The sequence below is a fragment of the Pieris rapae genome, chromosome 20, assembly GCF_905147795.1.
Source record: "Pieris rapae chromosome 20, ilPieRapa1.1, whole genome shotgun sequence".
NCBI lineage: Eukaryota > Metazoa > Arthropoda > Insecta > Lepidoptera > Pieridae > Pieris > Pieris rapae.
The window spans coordinates 8,644,165-8,661,865 of NC_059528.1; the positions used below are offsets into that span (position 1 = coordinate 8,644,165).

The 17,701-nt window shown below is 33.7% G+C and overlaps 5 protein-coding genes across 7 annotated transcripts in view; 2 read left to right on the forward strand and 3 right to left on the reverse strand.

Annotated features, from left to right (window-relative positions):
- The window catches only part of LOC110994106 (inactive dipeptidyl peptidase 10), a 229,690-nt gene extending 222,803 nt beyond the window's left edge, over positions 1–6,887 (forward strand). For both annotated transcript variants that reach the window (XM_045632689.1, XM_045632688.1), the window contains exons 8-19: positions 88–190; positions 402–523; positions 663–916; positions 1,394–1,544; positions 1,710–1,853; positions 2,036–2,176; positions 2,498–2,589; positions 2,791–2,911; positions 3,598–3,671; positions 3,830–3,990; positions 4,061–4,254; positions 4,467–6,887. In XM_045632689.1, coding sequence (XP_045488645.1) covers positions 88–190; positions 402–523; positions 663–916; positions 1,394–1,544; positions 1,710–1,853; positions 2,036–2,176; positions 2,498–2,589; positions 2,791–2,911; positions 3,598–3,671; positions 3,830–3,990; positions 4,061–4,254; positions 4,467–4,613 — 1,704 coding nt within the window. In that variant the 3' untranslated portion in view covers positions 4,614–6,887. The remainder of the gene's footprint in view (positions 1–87; positions 191–401; positions 524–662; positions 917–1,393; positions 1,545–1,709; positions 1,854–2,035; positions 2,177–2,497; positions 2,590–2,790; positions 2,912–3,597; positions 3,672–3,829; positions 3,991–4,060; positions 4,255–4,466) is intronic.
- A 603-nt stretch (positions 6,888–7,490) lies between these two features.
- LOC110994098 lies at positions 7,491–10,378 on the reverse strand. Its single transcript, XM_022260597.2, has 6 exons — positions 10,261–10,378; positions 9,150–9,237; positions 8,860–8,973; positions 8,499–8,691; positions 7,989–8,125; positions 7,491–7,593 (listed from the first exon to the last, which is right to left on the reverse strand). Exons 2-5 carry the CDS (start codon positions 9,231–9,233, stop codon positions 7,992–7,994), a joined length of 525 nt encoding a protein of 174 aa, XP_022116289.1. The 5' UTR covers positions 9,234–9,237; positions 10,261–10,378; the 3' UTR covers positions 7,491–7,593; positions 7,989–7,991.
- On the reverse strand, positions 10,054–11,727 carry LOC123690048. Its single transcript, XM_045632549.1, has 3 exons — positions 11,507–11,727; positions 10,521–11,353; positions 10,054–10,057 (listed from the first exon to the last, which is right to left on the reverse strand). Exons 1-3 carry the CDS (start codon positions 11,612–11,614, stop codon positions 10,054–10,056), a joined length of 945 nt encoding a protein of 314 aa, XP_045488505.1. The 5' UTR covers positions 11,615–11,727.
- Positions 11,728–12,017: 290 nt separating this feature from the next.
- Positions 12,018–13,490, reverse strand: LOC110994116. Its single transcript, XM_045632701.1, has 3 exons — positions 12,878–13,490; positions 12,561–12,711; positions 12,018–12,466 (listed from the first exon to the last, which is right to left on the reverse strand). Exons 1-3 carry the CDS (start codon positions 13,422–13,424, stop codon positions 12,157–12,159), a joined length of 1,008 nt encoding a protein of 335 aa, XP_045488657.1. The 5' UTR covers positions 13,425–13,490; the 3' UTR covers positions 12,018–12,156.
- A 467-nt stretch (positions 13,491–13,957) lies between these two features.
- Positions 13,958–15,453, forward strand: LOC110994099. 2 transcript variants are annotated; one of them, XM_022260599.2, is made up of 4 exons: positions 13,958–14,313; positions 14,576–14,768; positions 15,136–15,266; positions 15,345–15,453. In XM_022260599.2, exons 1-4 carry the CDS (start codon positions 14,119–14,121, stop codon positions 15,348–15,350), a joined length of 525 nt encoding a protein of 174 aa, XP_022116291.1. In that variant the 5' UTR covers positions 13,958–14,118; the 3' UTR covers positions 15,351–15,453. The 2 variants fall into 2 exon arrangements, with proteins under 2 accessions (XP_022116291.1, XP_022116290.1); XM_022260598.2 differs by lacking the exon at positions 14,576–14,768 and adding an exon at positions 14,809–15,001 and having other exon boundaries at positions 13,960–14,313.
- The last annotated feature ends 2,248 nt before the right edge of the window (positions 15,454–17,701 follow it).

Sequence of the window (17,701 nt, forward strand, 5' to 3'; positions counted from 1 at the left end):
GCTTGTGCCGATAGATTTCTTAGTCTGTTTCCCTGTTTGTGAATCAATCTTTTTTATCTCGAGTTTCCTACGTTACGTGACTTTCAGGTCACCACCAACAATCCAGTGGCGACGATTTATGTCGTTAGTCTGAAGACGCCCAAGTTCCTCTTTCCTCACGCCATACAATTTTCTCCACAAGTCGACAGAAGTACGTATACTTTATATTCATTCATCAAATTTAAAAACTATATTTTATCACAAACAGTTAATTTAGATTTGGTTTATTATTTTTTAACATTGACATACCTTAATTTTATTATATAGTTTTATGTGTGTTATACAGGAAACAAAATACCGGTCAGAATAGAGAAGTTATATATACATATTATTTTGTACTTGTATTATTTATATACTTGTAGATTGGTACATAAGATGGAGCAGCTGGGTATCAGAGCGGCAGATCGGCGTAGTACTTCTAAACCGGCCGCAAAACGTCTCCATCATCACAATTTGCAGTGCCGTACACTATAATTGTCAGGATGTAAGTAACCTCCACTACTCTTTTTATCAATAAAATACAGTTCAGTAATCAAAAGTAATTGTTTGGGAAATAGCAATAAGTAAAGATTTTACTCACTGCTTTGTTTGGATTCCTCATACGTAGTACACAACTTTTTCAGATATACCGTGACGAAACAGACGGAACCCGATGGTCGGGACTGGGCGCGGATCCAGAGGATGAGGAGTGCGGGTGGTGCGGCGGGGGAGCCTTAGTCGGAGGTCCAGGGGGTGTGTTTACAACCATGCCCATCACTGATCACGGAGGCGTATGGAGACATGCTGTATTGCTGGGAAAGGACTCCAGAACTACATTGACGCAAGGCAGCTTTGAAATCACGCAACTAGTGGGATGGGACGAACAGCGGAGATATTTGTGAGCATATTTAGAGTATGAGGCACAGAAATTGAATTCTTAATGTGTCCTATCGCAAACCATATTAGACATAACAATCCCCACACACACTCCACCTAGAAATAAAAACCTGTTCAGCTTGAAAGCTTAGTTTCAGAAACATCTAACAACAGACATTTCATTATCGACGACCAAACGACGAAATCGACTAATTCTGCCTTACATGTTTTGGTACCGTGAGGTTGCAGAAATTAACACAAACGGCACACGCTTATAACATCTCTCAACTACTCTCTCAAATGCAGAGTGCACCAACTGCCTCCATTTCAGGCTATGATATTCTAACTTTTTATCTTATACGTTTGTTTTGTTTTAACCAAAATAAAATTAAAACATTTATCGTGGTGTCAAAACCCACGTGTGTAATAAGTGTTTGACGTTTCACGGTCGGTAATCTTGCACGTTTAGGGATAATAATAACTTAATTAACGTCAACAGATACGTGATAGGCACAGCGGTGGAGCGTGCAGGCGAACGTCATGTCTATCGTGTGCGCGTGCCAAAAGACGGATGGCCCCCCGCACCCCGCTGCCTCACCTGCCCCAACACCCTTCCTGATGAGGATTCATCACCCACCACTGATCACACGGTGATAATCCATGACATCTTAATCAGTTCTGACTTTAAGAGGGATAAACAATTGCATAGGCATTGTTTGAGAACGCTAAAAAAACACATTGTCTTGTTCAGTTACTATATATATTAAAAGAAGATGGCCTCAAAAGACTTTCAATATTAATTTGTGTTTTTTCAGGAGTACGATAATGTGACATCGTCACTTCCTTCGTGGCCCACGTCCACCGTCTTGCCCCACGTAGCCGACGAAAATGATTCACTGCCAACGGAGTGTCTCTACAACAGAGTGTACTTTAGCAGGAACTTCTCCTATTATGTACAGGCTAGTCTCCAAAATTGTTATTATTATAAGTCCCTAGAGAACCTCACAACATCCGTTGAACAAATTTCCGTATTGTTTTACATTTCACTGAAAAATAATTTTAAAATACATTTCATATACCATATGAGTAGTTTTATGACCCTTTAGTTCTGGAGGAGTAATGTATTTAAATCATGTTACAGGAATGCCTCGGTCCTGGCCCTCCAGCTATATTTCTGTGTTCGATGAGCGGCGCGCGTCTCTCCGTGCTTCACGATGGACAGCCTTTACGACAACATGTCGCTGCTCTTGCTTCTCCGCACATCAAAGTGTTTAGAGTGGAGGTGAACATATTTTATTACTTTATATATATAGTTTCAATTATTTAATATTTAAAACAAATAAAGAGCGATTATAATATATATAAATTTCACCAAGGTCATATATATAATATTTCCAGAAAAGAGTAGTAATAAATCATTACGTTTTGGACATTCGTCCAAATGTGCCGTCCTAATAGGTACATTACGTTTACTGTCTCGTCCTATGTGATCACAGTTTATACAAATAGATTTTTCTATCATGACTTTCTTCCCAAGCGTATATCACGTTCAAGTTTCGTGACAATATATATTTAGATAAGATTGATTTTATGAATATTTCAGGTGCAAACTCACAGAGAGGCACGAGTGCGCCTTTTGCTGCCACCGGGGCTCAGAGACACCGACGACCTACCGCTACCTCTTGTTTTACACGTGTATGTACTTCATATGACCTTTTTTATGTTTATAAATCAATGTAATACGCCAACAATTTGTTTTAGTCCTACAAGCAAAGAATATGGTCATGCTACCAATCTCCCAGCTCAGGCAAACAGCCTGCATTAATGGCGTTCGTTGTGAAGGTTGAACATATATAATTTTTTCGCAATTACTTGATTAACACAATTCATCAATAGGTCTGCATCACCGGGTGGTCAGCTGGTATCGTCTCGTTGGGGCATGGGATGGGGCTGGTATCTCGCCGCAGCACGGAACTTCATATTTGCACAAATTGACGCAAGGGGCTCTGCTGGTCAGGTAATAACTGCATTTTAAGACATGTGTTAAATCATAATTTCCATAATAACAATGGATTTATTAAATATAGTCATATATGAACTAAGTCAACTTAAAAACCCTTAGTATTTGATGTTACTAATTAATGGTAATGTTTAAAAAAAGAATATGCTTTCGTCTGTTTATAGGTAAAAGTAAGTGTAAAGATAATTTGATTGGCAATCTAATCAGTATCTATAGTTTGTTAACAAAACCTATATTGTTTATTTTATAAAAAAAAGAGTGTGTACAAAGTACACATGTCAGAAGTGAAACTGAAGTGAAATTATTACTAATAATATAGCTTAATATATGATCATGTACTAGTATATGATCACATCATGTATTTGTATATCTATCTGGGTTTACTGCACAAAACTTCTAATATATATCTACTAAAAGAATACATCAAGCAATAAGCGTGTATTTTCTCGATCTCCCTTTTCCAAGATCATCATACCCTTTTCTTCGAAAAAACGCCGCACATCTTCGTGACGATCCGTAATAATTTTACCCTCATGCCCTAAAGAAGTTTCACTTCAGTTATACCGTCTGACAATCACATCTTATGCATTTGATTAAGTTAGATTATGTTACCTAAAAAAAGTTTATATATATTACCCTGGGTATCGCAATAAAGGCTTAATAATTGTTATTATGGATTTCAGGGTGAAGAATTACGAACAGAGATATATCAAAAATTGCTTTCAGTCGACGTAGAAGATCAAATCGCGGTTTTGTCGTAAGTATTGTTTTATTTACCTTTTCTTATTAAAATGACAAACATTTTAAGTCTCGTTTAACGGCTAAAAAGTTATACGAACATTGAATTTTGAATTATTTACAGCTGTTAAATAAATTAATAAACCGATAACACGAACACTGTTTGTGATTACGCAGATACCTTCGCGATAACCTCAAGATGGTGGACGGCAGCCGTATAGGGGTATGGGGCGCAGGATACGGGGCAGCCGCTGCACACGCTCTTGCCGCCGGAGACGCTAGAAACCTCACTCGATGTCTTGCTCTTATTGCACCGCTGGCTGACCTTACGCACCACAGTAAGCTATACTTTTACTGATTCGTAATATATAATATATCTATTCCATTGTAATAAACGTGTGTTTTCAGCTTCATTCTGGACAGAGAGGTATGGGGGTGCAGGAGCGGGAAGTGGTGGGGGGGCAGTTTGGCGTCGCGCAGGCAACTTACCCCCTCGAAGGGTTTTACTGGCCCACGCTACGGCTGACACGCGAGCCCCGCCGCATCACGCATTAGCTCTAGCACACGCTCTTATTAGGGCAGGAGCGCTCTACACTCATCATGTGGGTACCTTCAGAACCTCGAGTCTATTATTACTATGTCTTTCATACCTTTTACCTCTATAGATTAACTCACATACCTGCTATAATACAAAATTTGGGCTCAGATTTTCTTGTTATTTTTGTGTGATTTCTGATCATCAAAACCACTACGACGTATATCGATTTTAGGTCACGTGATGCGATTTTTAACAATATATATATATATATTCCAGGTTTACCCAGATGAGGGTCACAATTTCGAGAAATCCCAGATCCATCTATATAAGACCCTGGAGCAGTTCTTTGACGAATGTTTTGGTCCCGTTGAAGTTGCAGATTGGGACACAGGCGTTGAGGGACTATTTCCATTCCGGGACTAAAGACTAATACTTTTTTTAATACATATAAATGACAGTTCTGATAATGTATTAAGAAATTATGGTCATTTACAGATATAAGAAAGGAAATTACGTGAATATTTAAAAAAATAACAAATATTATATGAATATAAGTTTTATTCGGTGTTATTTTTATTTATAAGGTATACCTTATGACACATTGAAGGTAAAGCGTGTTACAAGAAAAAAAAAAAGGAAAACTGTCTTTAATATTTTGGATGAAAAATTCACAAAACGTCGGTTTGTCAAAGTCGGGTTTTTCGTTACACCTTTAAATAATATATGTATATTGTATATAAATTACACTAGTTAGAAATGAACTTATCATTATAAAATTCGGCAATAATTTGATTTCTGTTGAATCCATAATCACTTTTGCTTATATACCATATAATGGCAAAATAATAAAAAACCCCGTCCTTATAACCTATAAGGGCAAAAATAATAACTTTATAAAGAATTTTAATTTGAATCTTGTAAAACCTTCGTTTGGTCGTCTGATTAACGAACGTTGGAGGTTACTTCTTTATCAGAATCGTTTGTCAAATGGAATATGTAATATTATAATTCCAATTAGTTAGTAAACAAATTGTCTTAGCCCTTGCACCGTTATTTTACACGAATAGATTATTGAAATGGTGCATATTTACAATATTAATACTTATTTTACTAGATTGATAGTTTTGAAAGAAATGAGAAGTGGATTTGAGTGTTTTACCTTGATGTATTATTATTGTTAGATAAATGAATTGTAATAACAATAGTTTGTGAAAAAAACGAAAAAAGATTTGTGGTATTTAAAATAAATAATGGGAAATAATTTTACATTATAGAGTATGGAAGCGGTCTGACTTAAATTTTTATTATTATTTACTCTGACATCTCTCCAGTTTACGACATATTTTCGTGTTCGATTATTTTTTCACAAACTATGTTTGAGCTCGACGCTCTCTGAAAATTTTCTTATGATTATAATAAGGTATAAATGTTGTACTATATTTAAGCATAAGCGTACGTCGTACCTACTTACTTGTGTCTAAATTATATGTACCTCCTTACTTCAATGTCGCTTTGAATGTCATCGTAACTTAGCTTTAATATTTTTAGATTATTCCAAAATAAATTCTATTTCTACTACGCGTCACAGTCATGATGATTAAGGATATTTATATAATGGATATTTCTTTTTTTTTTGTGTAAATCATCGTGACTGATACAATTTTGCCCAACAATGTATGTTTAGTGATGAAGTACCAAACATAGATTGCTAGATTTTAATAAAAATATTCAAACAAATAGATTTTATAAAAATAATAAAAATTATATTATAAAAATCCATGTTATAGATGTCGTATTTATGTATTACAGAGAAATATCGTTGTCATAGATAATATTGTGTATATTTTGTGTAACAAACGTTTTCTAGTCGATAACTATTCATTATTTATTTTTACACTTTATTCCTTAATTAACAATCCAATTGTCCGAACGATTCTTCACTGCCAATTTTGTTTTATCAAAAAAAAATCATTATTATACGTAAGAATTAATTTAATTTAAATAAACGTACCTAAATCAGTTTCATAAATATAAAAGAGTTCGTGATATATTTGGATATTCGACGTCTCTTGTTTTTCGTTTCTTCATAAAACTTAGTAGTTGGTACATACTCTATTTCTATCTCATGTTGTTAACTATAATTAATTTAAAATAGAATTCAATTAAAAAATGTTTGGAACATTTATTAATTAATTGAAATAATATAGTATAACAGTTAAATTTTAAACACTTATCTTGTCATCCTTACGATCTATTAAGATGACATTATGTCTTAGTTTCCTATGTAACCACGAATTATAAGGCACACTTATTACAAGGAAGCAATGCTTTTCGAATTTCTAATACTAGTTAAGTTAGACTTAACTTCTACTGCTGTAACTTGATCATCAGAACGAGCAGATCATAATTTCCATATCAATTTTGTATGTTTATTTCATTTTAGTGCTGCGGCATGGCATTATTGTAAGTGCATTTAATTTCTGATACGCAAAAAATTTCATATTAATCTGTTTTCTCTATCCTGTACGTAGGTAAGCTTTTTATAAATGCCATGTATGCGACATTGTTTGCCTACTTTCCTTGTATAGATAATGAATGTGATTTAATTAATCTAGGTTACGTTACGTGTAAAATTGTTTTTATGCTCAGTGGTTATGTTGAGACGTTATTTACAATAAACTATAAAAGTTGTTTTAACTGCAGTTTTTACAAAATTTTAACCCCAAGCATTTATTTATAAAGTTCGCATTTATGGTTCTCGCTCATGAAATAGCCGTTTCGTCTGTTCGTCGCACCCTTGTAATTTAACAATTATTTCTAAGTTCTAACTAAACCTATTCAATTATTTTTTGAATTAAATTTAAAAAAATAGATAATACGATGTCTGTTGAAGATGGCACGCCTCTGTGCGTCCCGTCCCTCTTCTCTAAATACAACGTACAAATAATTAATTTATACTATGATTTTTGAAAGAGTAATAAATCCCCAAGAAAGGGTACATATTATACAGGATTATGAGGCACTCAATTTTTTAACAAATCATTTCATTCACGTCTTGCGGACATCAATAATAATAAATTTAACCCCTATCAGTAATAAGTGTATACCTGTAGCATAAAAGGCCATTAGGGAGTTAAAAGATAGGTAGACTTCGCAAGCTGTACTATATGGTAAGTTCTCATTTTGTCTCGAAATCATTGTAAAATAATAATTAAGAAATCTATAAATAAATAAAATTATATTTTAAGAGTTTTTCATACATATTGCAGTTATTTAATATAAATGAAGAAAACACCTTGATGGAATCACAATTTTATTTGCATATCTTACAGAACGATAATATAATTATTTACGATAACGTTGTCTACACTACACCAGCCTCCACGAAACGCATTAAGACAACCTGAAACAGGAAATTAACTATTAATGCATAAAAAATTTGAGTATTATATTTTTTTGGTTTTTTTCTTTTTATGCTAATAGTAAAAACATCATCTTTCTCCTTTCTGAAGATGATTGAAAACTTCCATACTTCCATTCCAACAGGTACAAAAACATTTTGTTTATATAAATACAAAGCACGTAGTTTTTACGTGATGTGATACGATACGATCAGACACAAATGTCAAAAAATTTCAGACTCCAGACTGAATTATGGAAATAAGAAGTTCTAATGCTTAATTACTTCAAAAAAATCTTAGTATTACAATATTCTCGGAAGGAACATCTTCAAAGATATTACTAGCTCATTGTTCAAGAGATACATATTATCTGATTTAATAGAGAACATTATCATACCATTTACTTCCAGCGGTTGTTCTCGTAGTCCCACTTGGAGGACATTCCATCGATAGGGTTGACCTTGAGATCAAGCATACGGCGGAGCTGAGCCTTCTGAGACTCCTCGCTGAAGGACTCCGGAAGTGGGCTGTATACTGGAAATCACAGTGAATATTCGAAATCAGTTGTTAAATGTACAGGTTCTAAATTATGTTCAATTGAAATAGATTTGGATGCACGGATAGAAATAAGACCCTGAACAAATCATCATGTTTTAATATAGACATGACAAATTAGACCAACTCAAAGTATAAAATAATGTGATAATAAAGAAATCTTTATTAAATAGTTTACACACACATTACATTCCCTTGCACAAAAGAAAACATAAAACAGTATACATCTATAGGCCTTTCAATTTGTCATCAAATTTTTTTTCGAAACAAACAGCAAAACATGTTTCTTGTACGTCCTAATCAGTAATTTTCATTTTAAGAGATCACATTACCATATGATAAAAAATCTTACCAAACATTTTAACTCCCATGTACACCCAAAGGGACAATGAGGCCAAACAGAGTGCCCATCCCACAGCTCCCTTCCATTGTCCAGTTGGAGCCTGGAACTCGGCGAAGGTCTGGCAGAAGGATGCTCTGTAGAGTGCTTTCTTTTCTTCAATAGTAAGCTTGCGCCAGTCACCCTTTTCTTTTTCACGGAGGGCCTGTTTTAAGAATTTTCATACATTACATTACATCTTATTAAATTTAATTTAATTTAATGTCTATTTTATTCATAAACAATACATATATGTATAGGGAAAGCATAATCCATTTTAATACATAATCTAAACTTAAATTCAAGTTTCTCTAAAAAAAACTACTAAACTTACTTTGACATCAGGTGTTTCTACACCGAATCGGACAGCAGGCAAAGGGTAGTCAGGCCTGTCGACATAGTTGGGCTGTCCATTGAAACCATATCCTACCCACTCACGGTTCCCAATCTAGAAATATATTAAACATTTACATAAATTAAATACAGATTTACTTTATTACTGTTCTTTATGTTAAATTAATATCTATATAATTGTATTATATATTTTGTAAACATTTTTACAATAAAATAACTATATATACATTTTAGAGCACACCTACATTTTGAATAATGAATTTGACTTACCTTAGCTAATTCACTAACAGATCGGGTACCAACCGGAACACGGATTGCATTAATAAGTGCTTGACGCATAAGGAGGTTGGCCATTTTGCTAGAACGACAACGCAAATTTCAAATAGTGAACAAGAACTTACTTACTACTAACTTACTTAACTAACTAAAAGTGTAAAGCTCAAATATGTTTTAATGGCATCAATTTGTAATAAGGTATGAGGAAAATCAACTTGCCTATATAATATTAAATAGTTATCAGAAATTGGGTATGTATGTATATAATGTATGGTTTGGAGGACATGGAGATATTTTCATTGTATTATCTGTTTAGTTGTAGCTAAAATGAAATGTTGTTATGGTTCTATTATTGGGTCTTACACAAGTCTAAGTGAAAGAAATAATTATAATTTGTCTATTTTAATTCATAAATATTTATATGTATAAAAATAATTTTAATGACTTTGGGTCTTTTTCTTTCACTGGTTTCACTGGTAGCAATAAAATATTTCTAATTTAAAAATTTAGCAATATTTCCTAATTTACGGAGATTTTGTTAGATCCTTGTAAAAAAAAAATATTTGTGGTGATTATTGGTTTATAAAACTTATGATTTAACACCATTTGAGAGGATTAGATAGGTTTTTCAGGTAAAAAAAATATTTATATACAATATATAGCCAGTTAAGTATATAGCAGTTGTAAGGGTATAATAAGGAAATATATTCTAGATAAGTTCTGTAAATATTTCATTCCAAAAACCAGGACACCTGTTACAACGACATAGAGTGAGGTGTTCCTAATTCAAAGGTGTTGTTGATAAGAATTGATAGGTTATGGTAATCGATCGTCAGTTACATAACAATGAAAAATAAATATTGTTGAATTTGACATAAATAGAAACTTATTTGAATAATCAACTGCAAAACATTACAAAAAAAGGTCGAAAAATATACCGGAAAAGATTGCTTCAACGCATTTATTCCAATTTCAAAATCACTTAGAAAAATGAAAACTGACACTCACCTGCGGTGCCTTAGACTTAAATTTCAAATTATCATACATAAATAAGCACAGTACACTACAAAGGCTTAAAAAAAAGTAATGTTTAAAGTATTATTACCTTTTTGCTAATTTCCTTTAGAAAATTTTTAGCTACTGTATTCCGAGAATCCAAATGGACATTCGATTTTTCACGGTTCACACTTCACAGTAAAAACTTAAACGTCAAACTCAATTTCAAATTGTCTAGTTGACATAAAAATCAATACTTGCAGACAGATATTATTTAGAACTACAGTTTACTTATTACATCAAAATGTGTGTATATTTTTAATTCTTTAAAGATATAACTATGTAGTAGTATTTAAAATAAAAAAACACAAGTATTTAAAACCCTTTACTAATTTATTTTGTACTTCCTCTTCAATAACATCGGACAGTAAACCATAAACTTCTTTTTCAGGCAAAACCCTCTTAGGGCTCTTGAGTTTTGACCTTGTCATATCTTCGAATCCATTATCTCCTACAAGGCTTAATCCATCATTATCGTCTAGGTTATAACCGTGTCCTGTTTTATCAGTATCATTCAGGTATGCTAATTTTAAAAAGGATTCATTATTTTCCTCATCTCCCGCTTTTGGCGATTCCATTACTTCTTCTTGAATAATTTTTTTCAAATCTATATTTTTCATGAATTGAATTATATCACTTTCTACTTTGGATTCGTCTGTCATTGCTTGATTTTCTTCGCTCCTCTGATATTCTTGTGATTGTACTTGAGAATTTCGCTCATCGTCATTGTCAGATTCCGTCCCTTGTATCTCAATATCTTCTGCTTTAACTACAGCTTCGTCAAAATCTGGAGATTTGGTTACAGATACTTCATCACTTTTATCAATAGAAGAATCACTACTAACGTTAACTATCGCTGTTTTGTTTTCAACATTGCCTGTTAGTTTCTGTTTTTGTCTAATAATTTGTAGGTATTTATCGATTTCACTGCTGGTGAACATTGTAGACACAAATTCTTTAAACAGGTTTTCGTCTATATGTCTCAATGTTTTGTCGATGTCGTGAATTGATATAGGGTCTAACTTATTTCCTGTGAGAGGCGGTATTTTGAATGTGGTCGTCGTAGGTCCTTCCATAGGTATAACATTAAAAACATCGAATAATGGTTTCTTTGTTGTTCGCTTCAACGAAACAGGAACGGGCTGAAATATATGATATTTATTTACACTTGGTTACCATAATATACAAAAACATACATATAAAATGAGTGATAAACAGAGTTCCAATTCTTAAAATGGTATTTCTAGTTCAAGTTAGTTGGGTAGTTATAAATGAATTTAATTAAATCCTAATACCTTCTCCATAACGTCTTCTATCCAGTCGGTGTAGTATCCTAATTTGGTGAACACGGTGGGGGCATCCGGAGTCCCACAAGTAGGGGAGCCGAAGCTTACCACTCCCATCAGCTTACCATCTACCACGCCCGGTGCTCCTACGTCACGCTATACACGAAATAACTTAAAATGTACGGAGTCAAAAATAAAACAGTGATACACAACCTCAATAGGTATAGAGATACATTCAGATAAATTAGCATAGACTTACATTATCGAATTATTTCCACTTGCCTTATAAAAAAGGTCGACACTAAAACAGCTACAGAAATTACGTGAAATAATACGTACATTACATGCACCGCCTCCTTTGGACAAGAAACCAGCACAAAAATGCTTTCGTGTCACATACCGTCTGAGAACAATAATATTAAATAAAAAATAATATATACCTGGAAGTATTAAACAACAGATTTTTAATTGAACACTAATTATACAAACCTAGAGTACACGTCGCGACAGTCTGCCAACGGATAAATATCCAAAATCGAATATGACAATATATTTTTCCATGGATCGTAAACTATACCGCTACTCTGAAATTATAGGCAGTTTATTTATGTGTAAAAAGTAAAAAATGCACCATACCCCATTATTTCTATTAGCCTTGATCATAAAGTAATTGAACTTACTCCCTTCGCACCCCAACCAAGAATCGTGACACCAGGAGTGTTCATTGGTAGGTTCCAAGGATTTCTATCTATGTTTATCCTTTTCACTCTCTTATTTCGTTTTCTGAAATTCAAACGGCGAACGAGACGCACGATACAGATGTTGTTTCTAAGACTTTTAGGGTCGTATCCAGGATGAAAGTAAATTTCCAATGCCGGTATGACCTCACCACCTCCACTATAGAAGGAACTACCGACTCGAACAGAAAGGAATGCTGGATTTTCTCGGAAAAGACGGTTATTCCAGGCTCTGTACGAAAAGGTTTTGGTTGTTAGAATCCTTACAAATGTATACACCAAATCAATCGAATCCACCTCTTTTATAAAATATATAAGTGGCTTACAGTTGCAAACACGATGAAGCTGTGATGATGAGGTCAGATTTTATAATGGAACCAGCGCAATGGAAGTTGTTGAAAATGTGCACACTAGCCATGAATGGGAAATATTTGATCTTGGTTCTTTGTCCTTTGTAAATACGTCGACCACTTGGCTCTGAAAATTAGCAATTGCGTTGTGTGAGAAAGGATAAATAATATTAATATCTTGCTATCATGCGCAATCCAACAGGTTCTGAAAAATATTGGTGCAGATCAGACTAAGACTGATTTAAAACTGCATTCAGGATTACTGTTAACTATTAAAAGTCAATGTTACAAACCCCAAAATTCATTGTCGCTCGTTATGAGATTATCATTACTTTTAAAATCAAAGCTTTTATTAACTGTATTCTGCAAATGTTCCAGGACTTTAAAATTAATATTGACATAAATGGTTTTTGGTGCATAAATTTCTCTCCATTTCTTTAATCTAGAAATAAATCTCTCAATATACGATATCACACTAATGTCATCCACGTTTATTCTGTTTACTATATCTTCATTTATTATTTCATTTATAACGGCTATAAAGTCAGTTCCATTATAAAATTTATGTTCCTTATTGGCTTTTGTTAGTTGTAGAATTTTCTTCAAGTTGTGATCATCTTGCAATGATAGTGACGCGAAATATTTATGCAAAGTGGTGTATTGCAGTATCTTTGGTCTTTCCTGAATTCTTTTCAATTTCAATGTCGAGAAAAGACTATTAATCGTATTTTGAACGATGACTTCCGTTTTAAGAATATCATCCCTCCTTGGGATTTCTTCTAAGCAATATCCCGTTAATAACATCGCTACAAAAATAATAATCATTTTGTTCTGGTACATCTTGGAATATATTAAAAATATTTATTGATACATTTAATTCATCTGTATTGAACACTTAAAAATGTTGTGAAATGTAAATGGCATAAAATAATCTAAAACTTTATAGCTGATTTTTATTTCCATAACAATTGTTTCGAAATATTTATAGTAAATGTGTGTTACACAAGATAAATGTATATGGAAAACCACATAAGGATTTCCTTATGTGGTTTTCCAAATGGTTTATTTATTAACATAGAGGCATTCGTCTTCTACTAGGAATGCAAATTGAGAAAACGATCACGTGATCGTGGACCGTGACGTCATTCCCATATCAATTTAGCGGAAATGGGTCACGCCTGTCGAAAAGTGATTTTGTCTCAAGTCTACAGTTCTTCATGACAAACTTAAAGATCAATAAAAAATGAAGGTTTTCGAAACTATCTTTTCCCACAACGAATTATTTAAAAAATATATGCTGCCGATGAGGTAACCCATTTATCCAACTCTTAAAATAAGAGTGAAAAACTTACCTACAAGATAATATGCAGTATTAATTCTAATGAAAATCTTCAACGAGAATAGATTTGAATATGATATAGGCAACAGTTTGACAAATACATAAGAACTCTTTAACATTTACGCAAAGTTGAATAAAAAACTAACTCAATATCAGTGACGTAACGTCACTGGTTGTGACTTCCTGACCCCCGGAATGTTGTCGAATTTCTCCTCTTTGCCAATAAAATGTGGAGCATTCGGCCTCACAGTGAGAACGACGTACAATTGTTCTCGTATAGGTAACCGCGACTGGGTGGGTCACGGGGTCAATGGTATGGCTAATTACAAGGATGATGCCCATTTCCCGTTCCCTGCTGTACGCTTTAAAGAGAACACCAGAGATATCTGTGTGAGTATATCAGAGATCGCTATTGTCTGCCGCCTTAACAGAGCGGTTTTTGATTGAGTTTTTCTATGCACTTTTTTCTCGAAAGTAACATTAGAAAAAAGAATTAAGCAATATTATTGACGGAATCGTGACCTACTTAAATTTTTGTAAAATATCTAAGCTAATAAATATATATTATATATATATATATATATGTATCTAGTTTTCACAAACAAACAACAGCTAACAGATTCCGCTTCCACTAAGCCCTTATGCTATCTAGGCTCTTCGTGAGAAGGAGAAGGGGGACTGGCGGCTACTATGCTGCGAAGAAAAGAAGGCTTTATACCGGGCGTCATTCTGCCAAACATTCTCGGAGTTCCAGCACCCGACGGGCCAGTGGAAGTTCTGTGTGGGCTGGGCGCTGTTCATCACTTCCTTCACTTTCTGGATGGTCATGTTCAACCACTACTATGGTACTAATTGCTCCCTTTTCATACCACCCTTGTCCTCTAGGCCCTTCGCGACAGAGAGAAGTGTGACTGGCGCACTCTGTGCATCGAAGAGAAGAAGGCGCTGTATCGTGCCTCCTTCTGCCAGACGTTTGCAGAGTTTCAAGCGCCCACCGGTCAGTGGAAGTTCTGTCTGGGATGCGCGCTCTTTGCTACGTCTTTTACCTTTTGGATGATCATGTTCTCCCGCCATTATGGTGAGTCCAAACTGGCGAAACGATTGTCAAGCTAACGCCACACAGTTTTCCCTTGAGTCTTACGTTGCAATCTATCTTCATTTACTTTAATATGCTATTAGGTGATATTATAGTTGTCGTTTAACATCTTACAGTATGGGAACCTCTGCCGAGCTCGTTCTCAAAGGAATCTCAGAAGGCTCAACTTCGAAGAATGCTCGAGCTACGCGTTGCACCGATTGATGGGCTTTCCTCGCGTTGGGACTATGACAACGACCGATGGAAGGTAATATCCTCAGGATTCTTAACGATTTTCCTTTTAATGCCATGACTTATTCTAAATAATCTAGTGTATATTTTTCAGAAATAATTCGTGCAGTGATTAAGCCAGAAGTGACGTTATTTAATTATTATTTTAATTAAAATTTAATTTAAACTTGTTTTAAAAAAGCTTATTCATTTTCTTTCTTGTATTAAAATAAATGCTATTTTTTACATTCTTTCATTTTTTAATATGCAAATAGTAATATCTAGTTACAACAGGATACGACTTAAGTTCAATTAGGATCAATGATGTCGCAGCCATATAGCTCAGTTAGCTGTTCAATTAACAGCTTAGTCTCCTTAATTATCAGCACAGCGACCGTTCAACTAGCGAATGATACATTAGGCAAATGACTCGAATCGATGACTTTACCTTACTTGCCTATCCTGTTCATTTCAATTTATTTCCACTTGCCTCCAAACTGTCAATAAAGCGTCGGATTACAACAAATTTGATGATGTTTTCCAAAGATTAATAAAAATAGTATGGAGGAGTGTCGTAACATTATGTAAGCGTTATAACACTAATAAGTGCTATTTTAAATAAAGAATATAATAAAGAAATATGTTAAATATTTCATTTTTTTCAATTTTTTTGATTTCTTGTTACAAATGCTGAATGCGAATACAGCCTGAATATAATTTACAGGCCATATAAATAACAGGCCGCTAGTTAAACATGGTGATATATAAGACATAACTAATCTGCTGTTATATGTAATGCTGTTAGGTACATACAAAATTTCCTTTTTTTCAACATTTTATTACTTTGAATTTGGAACACGTATATTATTTTTATATAAAAACTACTTTCGATTTTGCCATTTCACATTTTCTGTGTTAATAATTTAATTACAATATGGAATGGTGTATTAAAAAATAAAGGATTGCAGTGCCTTGCACACTGGGTATGGAGTAACAAAACTTTTGGTTGGACTAGGTATATCGAGTCTGATGACACAGTTTCACTGAGAATTAAAACCAAGGTAACTGAGTAGGTACGGTATGTAGAAAAGTTATTATATATACTATATTGTTAGTTATAAGATTTACGAATTTAAGTTTAATTTTTTAATGTTTGTATGTAGGTTAGTTGGTGTGGGTAATATAATGGAATTCTATCGCATTAGTTGTAACTGTTAAGATAGGAAAATTTACTGGAAATAAATAAATATTTTCGAAGTCATATCTAGTTATTTAATATTATTATTATTTAATAAGATAGATAGATATACATTCTGGGATGTAGAAAAATAGGTTTGAATTGTCATTTCGTTCATCTTCAGGTATCACAAAGTTTATCGCAAGCAAAAATTCTACACGACATTAATATCCGTATTTGTTGATTCGTGTTGTTGCATAAAAAATATTGTGTGGTAATTACTTTTGAAACTATTTCAATAGCTACCGTCGATCATTCACCTTTATACCTAAAGGTGGGATTTCTAATAATTAATATATTAATTAGTAAATTATAACTGATACCTTATAACCAACAAAGGATGCGCGGGCGGCCAACCGTGACACACGTCTATAAAGGACGATGCATTTGCCTGAAAATCAGTGTTTAACGTTTTCAGTGGCGTAATACATAAAAATGAAGTGCGCGGTAAGTTCATTTTTTCTCTATATTAATTTGGTGAACCATTTTTATCCAAAAGGAATATTTTTCGCTTATAATTTTTAAATTTGCCTACACATATTTATCAATAGAAAGAGAAGAATGCGATGATATGTCACACGAGTACAAATGATGTAAACAAGAATTTATTTAATTAAATAATTCACTCGTCTCTCTGAAATTGCTTAAAAGCCTTAAAACGAGTGGAAATCTTGAGTTATTCGAAATTAAATCCTTTCAAATACATTTATTTAAGAATAATTCTTATATGCGTTCATTAAGTAGGTACTTTTTAATTTTCACGAAAACTGCATATTTTCAGGTGGCAATTGTTTTGGCCCTCGTAGGCTTATCCGTAGCTAACCCAACTCCCCTTGGGCTGGGATTGACTACCTTAGGTGAGTGTTAATATTATATATATATAATATGTATCATAGCTACATGTTTTGTTTTAATAGTTTAAGAGCTGGGCAAAGTTATTTGGAAACTTTAAATCAAAAGCAACTGATAATATGTAATTTGTAAGGGAGTTATGAGGATTACAATTCAAAGCGCAGGCCCGATGGACTTAAAAATGGCAGGAATACATAAATGTAATCTGTTTAGTTATTAATTCATTTAGCTTTCTCTACGACAGACTAATTAGCTAAAGCGGTCTAAAAACTGACTGTAGCTTCCCTTTACAGTGAAGGGAAACATGAAGAGAACAACGCGTTATGGGAGGTTGCGCCACCGCGCGTAATCGCACCACTTAACGGTTGTACAAGTTTGTTTCT